This window comes from Bactrocera tryoni, chromosome 1, assembly GCF_016617805.1.
Source record: "Bactrocera tryoni isolate S06 chromosome 1, CSIRO_BtryS06_freeze2, whole genome shotgun sequence".
Taxonomy (NCBI): Eukaryota; Metazoa; Arthropoda; class Insecta; order Diptera; family Tephritidae; genus Bactrocera; species Bactrocera tryoni.
In genome coordinates this window covers 86,605,077-86,614,939 of record NC_052499.1, presented here as the reverse complement: position 1 = coordinate 86,614,939, position 9,863 = coordinate 86,605,077, and the positions used below count along the sequence as shown (strand labels likewise).

Here is a 9,863-nt window from a genome sequence, read left to right as displayed (position 1 = left end):
ACTTTTGAGTTAAGATTTTTTCTAAGGACTGATTGCGAACGTAGAAACCATGTTGTGGTAGTAAAAGTTACATAATATCTTTAAATCATTTTTTTCAACTTTTTTCTTGTATTCAGCGAGGTTTCATAACAATAATTCTTGACAGCCGGAAGGTTGATTGTAAGATAAATATATTATTTAATTCATTAAAAGAGCCAGGTGAGCTAACAATACTGGAGAAAAACCCGTAAAGTTGGCAGAAACAGCTTTTAAGAGCGATTCAAGATAAGCTCGTTAAGTTAGTTGACTCTGAACTCTTGAACTTTTAGAGGTGATTTTATATTGGGTAGTCGAAAAAGTCTTTTCGTATTTTCTAAATAGATGTCGTTGCAGCCGTATATCTCCTGTGCTATCAATTACATTGTTTCATTTCATATATTGTTGGAAAAGCTAAAATCTCACTTTCACTTATTATTTATTATTTTATTTAACCGAAAAATTAAATTCGAGGAAGTTGAAAAGTTACAGCTGTTCAAAAATGAGCGAAAATAATGAAGAAATTCGCTATATTTTGAATTTTTTGTATAAAAAAGAGAAGCCACCAATGAAATTTGTGAAGTTTACGGAAAGGATGCTGTATCAGTTCGTGTAGTACAACAATGGTTCGCTCGCTTCCGTTCTGGAAATTTCGATGTGAAAGATGCAGCTCGCTCTGGTCGACCTATCGTTGAAAAATTCAATGAAATTATCGAAAAGATTGAACAAGACCGTCACATAAGCAGCCATAATATCGCTAATGAACTTAGCATTCATCATCAAGCGGTTTCGAACTATTTAAAAAAGGCTGGCTACAAAAAAGAGTTCGATGTTTGGGTACCACATGAATTGTCTATGAAAAATTTAATTGATTAATCTTTGCTGAAACGAAATAAAATTGAACCATTGCTGAATCCAATGGAAACAGGAGACCAGAAGTGGATCAAGCACGACAAAAATGTTCAAAAAAATACCATGGTACAAGCGTTGTGAAGCTCGCAAAGCAAAGATTGACGCCTCGAAAGGTTATGCTGAGTGTTTGGTGGGATTGGAAAAGAATCATCCGCTATGAGCTGCTCCAGCGCGGTCGAACGATTGAATCAACATTTTAATCTCAACAACTGATGAGATTGAAGTTATGTACAAAAAAAAAAGAAAAATAAACGGCCAGAACTGATCAACAGAAAGGGCTTCGTCTTCCATCAGAACCATTATAGACCATACACATTTTTGATGATTCGGCAAAAACTGGGAGAGCTTGGCTGGAAAGTTTTGATGCATCTACCATTTAGCACTGATCTTACACCATCGGTCTACCATTAGTTTTGGATCATTGCAGAACTCCCTTGATGGAGTAAAGTTGGCTTCAAGAGAAGCCTGTGAAAATTACTTGTCGCAGTTTGTCGCCGAGAAACCAAAAAAGCTTTACACTTATGGAATAATGTGTCTAGCGGAAAAATGGCAATAACAAATCTGTTTGGAGTTCTTACAGGCCATATACCAGTTTTACTTAACTGAACGTTAATATTATGAGTTTAAATTTTCGCCATTTAAAGATTGGTTATTTTAATAAAATATTTTCAGCAGTTACTCTACATTATAAGGGTTGTATGTAAGCTTAATTCTGAGTATATTACGGTGACAGAAAGCATGTTCTTTGATTCAGAGAGGCGGATGTTGGTCCGCCAGAAAATCGGAGCGGTCTACCCTAATTTTCCATTTTGTTTTCACTTAAATATATGCTATGTTAGAGGAGCATAATGCCATTTATTCGTGCTTTAATAAAGCTAAACTTCCTTTACAAACCGACGCACCCTGTATCCCTTTGACTGCATCATAATCACTTTAATGAAAGCTACACATGTCGCTTTCCGCGTTTGGCTTCGCCATGTGTATACAACTATATGCGGTAAGTAAAATAAAGACTGTTTTCCATTGCTGCATGTTTCAAAAGATGCAACAACAACAACAACAACAACAATAGCACCGCCACCAACATGAAATAGATCGAGGAAAAAGAAAACAGCGCGCGCCGTTCTGTGTGGGCAACAATCAGTCGACAAACTCAATGACTTTTCCTACATCACACAGCAAGTCAAGGCGAAATTGCGCACAAGCAGACGCACATACAACCCTGTATATTTGTATGCATATATCAATATAGTATATCGTAATGTATTCATATAGGCAGTTATTGTTGTTGCTGTAGCTGACGCTGGTGGGCATTTTTCGCCTGTGTCTGACGTGCATTCGCCGCGTCGCGGCTGTCGAGCATTTTCCACACTCTCGCCTGCACACACACACACATATGAATATATGCATACAAAATAGATTTTCCTCTTTTTGGCTTCTGTAAAAAACACGATCGCCTATTAGTTAAGCTGTGCGTGTGTGCGCTGTATGTGTGTGGCGATGCGGAACTGTGTGAGTATGCGTGTGTTGGAAAAGTGGGAAACTGGGGAGCGACCGAGGCGGCAGAAAATCGGGGCGCGTTGCAGTTGGCGCTCAAGTGTGTTTTTCGCTGAATTTTCATAGATATTTTTTGGAGCTCCTACCGCTCGCCTGTTTTCGCCGCCGGCGTGTGAATGGACTTACACATATTACTCGCCGGAAAACGCCGCTGATGCCATAGCATCGTCCTGCTCGGCAACAGTTAAATCGAGATTTTTTACCCCGCTTTCAAGTTAATTATTTTTTGATTTTTGCAGTTTGCGATTTATTTTTTACTTCGCCTTTGGCAAATCCACTTGCCGTACTTTCGCGCATTTTGCCCAGTTTTTTGTCGTACTTCCAAGTTTTTCCGCGGGCGGCCCTTGCTGCGTCGCTTTTTCCTACCGAATATCCATATAGTTGTGAACAGCGCCGAAAAGCAGTGGCGGCAGCAGCTTTGATCGCTGGCGATTGTCCTCAGTTTAGTGAAACGTTTCGCATACATGTTCAAACATACCTACCCCCATATATATATATACTACATATGTATATACTATACTTTAAATCATATTTATATGAACATTCGCACTGGCGTTACTGTATTTTAATTTAAGGAGGGTTGCAGGTCACACAACTTAGAGGATTTTCACTTGTATTATCCCCTTTCAACGTAAGAAGCAAAAGGAAACCTACATGATTGACTTAAAACATCTAAATCCATCTCTTGATCTTGGTGGGGTTCACTCTGATGATGGTCAAATCAGCGTAAAACTTTTCTGGTCTCTCGGCAAAAAAACTGCGACAAGTAATTTTCATAGGCTTCTCTTGAAGCCAACTTTACTCCATTAAGGGAGTTCTGCTTTGACCGAAACAAATGGTAGTCCGATGGTGCAAGGTCAGGGCTATAGGTGGATGCATCAAAGTTTCCCAGCCAAGTCTCCCAGTTTTTGGAGAGTCATCAAAGATATGTGTGGTCTGGCGTTGTCCTGATGGAAGACGAAGCCCTTTCTGTTGATCAGTTCTGGCAGTTTTTTTCGATTGCTTGCTACGGATAATTCATGTGGCAGCCTTTTTAAATAGCTCAAAACAGTTTGATGATGAATGTTGGGTTCCTTAGTCATGGCTGGTTATGTGACGATCGATCATAATTTCATCGACTTTTTCAACCATTGGTCGACCAAAGGGAAGTACAGCTTTCACATAGAAATTTCCAAAATGGAAACGTGCGGACCATTGTTGTGATACAGAATCATCGAATTTAAGTTTTTTTAATTAAATGAAGCCTAAAATCTCGTCATTCCGACACTATATAGTATATGATTTTTACGACTGCAACGACATCTATTGACAAAATACGAAAAGACTATTTCGACTACCCAATATTTTGAACGCTTTCAGCTTTAGAGAGTGCATAAAGGCAGCAGCCTTCAAAAAAAGATGTTTTCTGGAACTCTTTAACATTTCCAATAAAAAAGTAAATATCTTTGAAAGACGTCTAAATCTCTTAGCGAATATAATAATAAAAATGCCTTTATCACATGTATTGAACACCCCTTTCACCAATATATTTGGACGCCCATGCCGATACACACCCTAGTACATACCGCCATATTTATATACTAATTTCAAAAATATACATTTTGAACAGACATTGTAGACATACTAACCCATTGTGTGTATGTATGGATATGTGTATTTCGAGCTGCTTGTAGACAATTTGTTCGTTTTCGCCGCCAGAGATCGTCGCTCGCACGAATTTCCTTTGCCCGGTGCGTCTCAGCTCAGGCCGAAGCATTTCATTCAAAATATGTAGCTGAGAAATATGATTTTTTGATTCTATTTTCTAACGCAAGACACATAGAGCTAGTCGAAACGGCCGAACAAAGAAACCGCGGAGCACAAGTGAAATAGCGAAGAAGAAGAAAAAGTCGAATTTTCAAAAGAAGCGAAGTATAATATATGGGCGAATTTGCATGAATTTCTCCTTTTTTTGTGCGATGTGAATTGGAAATTTTGCTCATATCGGCGGCGTAATAATCGCACGCCAGCAGCATTCGAATGATCGTCAGTAGTGACTGAAAGCAACAAGATTTTTCACTTAATGCTGACATTTTAGTCTGTCTGTTTTTTTGGATTTTTTGCGCTGAAAAACAATAAGCCTGAGAGCTTAAATGCCGCTGCCGCAGGCGCTGCCGCAAACTCGGACGAACGAAGACGAATGTGTTTCATCTGTTTTGGACCGTTCGAAACTTTTAATTGAATTATATTGAACACGAAAAGCGTACAAATCGTCCGCATTGTTTTGCAGAAAATTTCGACTCGCAGCCATCGACGACAGGAATTTTCGTAATAAAAATCCCGGTGATTTTTTGTCCGATTTGCGCGCAAACTCTCTATATATAAAGCACTCAGAAATCATATGATAATTGGACGATAAATAAAAATTGAAAAGAATAAGGCAAAAACGCGTGCCGCAAGGTGTGAAATTCCGCAAGTTGTGAACGACAGATCTTTTATAGGCGAAACAAAACGAACTCAATGAAATTGATTGTGGAAGACACTCGCAGTTTTGGAACGAAGAAAGAGAGCGAAGATAGAAAAAACAGCAAAAATCAATTTGTGACAGCATTAATTATAGTTTGTGAAGTGTTTGGTTGTACTAACTGAATCATGTGACAAATTAGAGCTGACATAAAGTGTAGCGTAATAAATTTAAATAATTTAGAAAAATTCCCTTGAAGTGTCTTTCGGCAACGTATTGTGAACAGATATAGTTATATAAAGCATATTGCAACAATAAAGTGCTTACGGAAAGAGAAAAATTAAAAATCCTGTTGCCGGCCTAATTTCAAGAAAACACCAAATGCAACAACAACAATAAAAACAAAAAAGTTATTTACCGTTTAAAGGCAACGCAGGAAATACCAAAGTTTAAACGCAACTCGAATTTGTTTATGTAATCCAAAATTAAACAACAACAAGAAGCGCACATAAAATTTTATTTTCAGGAAGAATTCTCTGCTAGAAATTGTGCGCGAGTATTTTAAAATTAGAAGTTCAAATTCACTAAAAGAAACAACAACGCGCCAGCAGAAGGCAAAGGGATATACAAAGAAAAAAAACAAGAAAGAAACAAGAAAGAAATAAGAAAGTAACACCAAACAAGACAACAAAAAATCACACGAAACAAACGAAGAATATATAAGAAAAGCGCTCAAAGCGAAAACAAGTTTTAGTGTTTGTTGTTTGTGTGCAAGTGTGTGCGTGTTTGTGTACTTCAAGTGAAAATTCGAAAAAAAATATAATTTATGAAAAAATAGTGTATTATTTAAAAGAAAAGTAGTGTCTTGTTCATTTTGTATTTATTTTTTAATTATCTAAATTTTACAGCAAACTAAAAGATTCGAGTTCTTGTGCCTTCGCAAATTTTAGTGATTAAACTGACGCTAATTTGTTGAAAAACTTTAACCGCAAAGTGTCCGCAAATAGAAATTGAAAACTGTGCAAAATGTCGGAAGTTGAAACTGCTGTTAATCCCGCCACCACAAGCGCCGAGACGGAGCAGGAGCCGGAAAAGACCGTCACCCAAACGGTGGACGAGGATGAGGATATGAAGGAGGAGGTCTCCGCCGAAACGGAGAAAATGATTACCGAAACGGTTGACGAGGACGGCGACGTGGTCGAGGAGACCACTGAGGTTACGCGTAAAACCATTAAGCGCACCATGAAAATAACTGAGGTGAGTCCAAATAAGTTACTGCTCATTGCTTGCCACGATTGTGGACATCGACTAACGAGTTTGAGAGTGAAAATTGAAATTGAATAGAATGTGAATTGTTTTGGTGAAATTGAGTAACTTCTGATTGTTCCAAAACTTTTAATCAAGGCTTTGAGAGTAGTTTATTAGAACTCTAAGAAGCAAAATATACCCTTAATATACAATATACAAGCTATTATTCATATTTTCTGCCCAATATTTCTTTGCTTTCTTAATATATTTTGTTTTTATAGAAAATTTAGTCAAGTGTGTTATGTTCTTAGAAGCATTTCAAACTCTATTCACTTGATTCTTGGTGAAACCGGCGTTATTAGGATTTAATGTACGTCATTTCTTTATTTTTAATGCATCTTTCTAGATTATTTTTTTTTTTAGAAAAATTAGCAGTAAATTATAACCCACTCCTGGGCTATAAATTGTGCTACGCGCAAAAGAAAATTTTTTTTTTATTATGGAAAAATAAAGAATGTAAACAATAATGAAGTACTCTTGTGTATTCCAAATATTATATGGAAGCACAGTGTGATAACGGTGTGTTGTCTTTGTAAAAACTGAAAATAGATAATAAGCTAAAATATTGCAAAAACAAACAAATATCTAATTAACTTATGATCTTCGACAGAAACAATGCCTCTCATATTGACTCCGAATGTATTTTTTTTATTACAACTTTTCTATACAAAGACAGACTGTCTCTCCGTATAAAAATGAACTAAGCGCTCATGTCTTGAAAAATCGATTTGAAATTTCCCACGCGTCCCTTTCTCTTCAAGCTTCGAGAAGCTACTCACTTGTCGGAAAATTGTCTTTGTATAGAAATGAAATTTGGAACATAATGTTCAGATGGGACTACTTTGGCATTTAGCTGGCATTCAAATAACAAAGCTAAGTCGACTCAGCGAGTTACTTTGATAATATAAATACAGGGTTTTCCAATAAGAGTGATATGATCTCTTAAAAAAAACGCAGTAATTGTTAAAGAAATTTAAATGTTTTTTTATTTAGTGGGAAGTATAATCGGACAAGTTCTGAATATAACATCATTCAAATGGCCTACACGACTCTTCTGCGGGAGCGAATTCGATGAACCAAATTTTCGGGTACTTTTTCCACTAAATGAAGTCGGATGTCATGAATAGTACGTTCAGTATTGACTTCTAAAGCTTGAAGAGAGTCTCGTTTATTGTCAAAGACCAATGGCTTCAAACGACTCCACCAGAAGTAGTCTAATTGCGTTAACTCACAATTTCTTGGAGGCCATTCAATGTTACATCTTCTTGAAATAATCGAATCCCCAAACTATTCCCGCAATAATTCGGTTGTTGCACTTGCTGTGTGGCACGTAGCCCCGTCTTGTTGGAACCGAATGTTGTCAAGATCAAGTTCTTCCAATTGCGGTCATAAAAAGTTGGTTACCATCGAGCTATACTGCTCTCCATTGACCGTGTCGGTGTCACTAGCTTCATTTCGAAAGAAGTGCAGGCCGATGATTCCACCAGGCCAGAAACCACACTAAACTGTCAATTTAGGTGAGTCTAAAAGTTATTCATGAATAATTTGTGGTTTTCTTCGCACCAGAAGTGACAGTTTTGTTTATTTACCACACCACTAAGAAGAAAGGGAGCCTCATCGGGGAAGATGATTTTCTTAAAATCTCCAACGTTATCGTTTTCAAGTTTTTTCAAGGCAAAATCAGCAAGTTTACGATGGCCCAGTGGCTTCAATTCTTGAGTAAAAACAATTTTATACAGATGCAAGTTCAAACCCTTTCTTAAAATCCGCCAGGTTGTGGTTGGAGATAGTCCCAATTCCTGAGAACGTCCTGGAATCGACAAATAGCGGTCTTCAGCAACACTTTCCGGCATAATTATTTTGATTATTTCGAGCGGTTATTTGTCTCATTTCTACTGGAACATTATTTAAAGAAAATATACTCTCAAAATTTTCAACAATTCGACGAATGCCGAGACGACGACGAGTCATGTGTAGAAGTTAACGCTAGTGAGAAAGTTCCCTGATCGCTATTCACTTGGGAGTAGCCAGAAACGATTATTTTACATATGGCTCAAGCAGCGCACGACTCCCGGCCTTTGACCAAGTATCTTCTGGGTAGCCTAAGAACATCCAGCCATAACTCGGCTGTAATCGCGTAAGCGGTTTCGACGCAAGTAAAGAAAAAATAATTGAATAATTTGTGAACTTTGTTCTTGCGTATATCTTTCCTTAATGAAATTGTAAACATTACTGAATACAATAACAAAAAAATTACAAATCATGACATTTTAAATATTGGCAAAATAACCGTTAGAAATCGTATCCGACGTTTCCTTCTGGGTGTTACAAACTTCGTGACAAACTTAATTTACCCTGTCAGAGTACAATGAGCCGGAAGCTTTCAGGCACTAGACCGGCAGGCGCCATTATTGTCAAACCATCTCGGAAGTGATTGAAAATATTATATAAAAGTTAAGACAGTCTTATAAAAGTAATATTATATAATATTATTGTTTGAACGGAATGAACAGTAAAGCATGCGTCCGCACTTTGCTTTTGTTTTTAAGCTTGAGCAATGCGAAAATGTTTACAATAAAAGCAGACACATAACAAATATTATTTATAGTATAAACACTTTCATAGTTTATAAAATATAAGCAATAACAATAAATATATAAAGAAAAGCAGGGCGGTGGCGAGCAAAATGTTATTCTCTTGTTCTTATTTTTGCTATCGTCATGATTTACGCGCTCGATTTGTTGCGGCGCGTCGCGGCTTGTGTTTCTTACGCAAAAATTCGCTGAAATTTATTGTTGGTTGTTGTAGGTCCACTTTTTTATTATACATAGTATGTGTTTTTTTTTTTCAAATATCGCATAAACTAGAAATGAAAATTAGACGCGATTTATAACACACGTTTCCTCTATTTTGTCCGATAAACAAAATAAAAACTAAATGCTGTTTTTTGGCAACAAAGATTATGCAAGAAATTCTCTGGCATTGTGGACCAAATACTCAAAAATCTGCTGATCGCATTTCGAATTAAAATAAACGGCCGCTGCCGGTCTGAGTGGATTACAGTGATCTGGGTTGTCAAGATTAGATTGACTTACAGTGCACATTTGGCTACAGCTACGTCTCAGATGGTTCATCCGTTGAGTCTAATTTTCGATGACTCGATCGAGCATTTCCACTGGTAACTGGCGAATGACACGCGTGATGTTTTGTTCCAAGTGCTGAATCGAAGCGTCATTGTGCGCATAGACTTTAGACTTTACACATTCCCATAGAAAATAGTCTAACTGTGTGCTATTACACGATCTCGGTGGCCAATCGACCGGCCAAAAACGTGAAATTGTCGCCGAAGTGTTCTCTAATAAATCTGTTGATGCGGTTAAGTGATGCCGTCCTGTTGAAACCAAATGTCGCCGAGATGGTCGGTTATCATGGCGCGATGATGATTGCTATTGACGGTTACGTTCTCAGCGGTGTGATTTTTGAAGAAATATGGAATCTTGAATCTCTTCATAATACTCTTTGTCCCAAATGCGGCAATTTAGCTTATTTAAATACCCATTGAGCCAGAAATGGGATTCATCGCTGAACAAAATTTGGCTCGAAAACGTCGGAGCTTGTTGGAACTTGG

The 9,863-nt window shown here is 37.4% G+C and overlaps 1 protein-coding gene across 4 annotated transcripts in view; it reads left to right on the top strand.

The window, feature by feature from the left end:
* The first annotated feature begins 4,645 nt into the window (after window positions 1–4,645).
* LOC120766272 (tropomodulin) overlaps window positions 4,646–9,863 on the top strand; it is a 136,986-nt gene continuing 131,768 nt past the window's right edge. The window contains exons 1-2 of one of the 4 annotated variants that reach the window (XM_040091672.1): window positions 4,646–4,806; window positions 5,836–6,184. In XM_040091672.1, the coding sequence (XP_039947606.1) occupies window positions 5,954–6,184 (231 nt within the window). In that variant the 5' untranslated portion in view covers window positions 4,646–4,806; window positions 5,836–5,953. The remainder of the gene's footprint in view (window positions 4,807–5,835; window positions 6,185–9,863) is intronic. The other 3 variants (XM_040091662.1, XM_040091661.1, XM_040091665.1) reach the window with 3 other exon arrangements.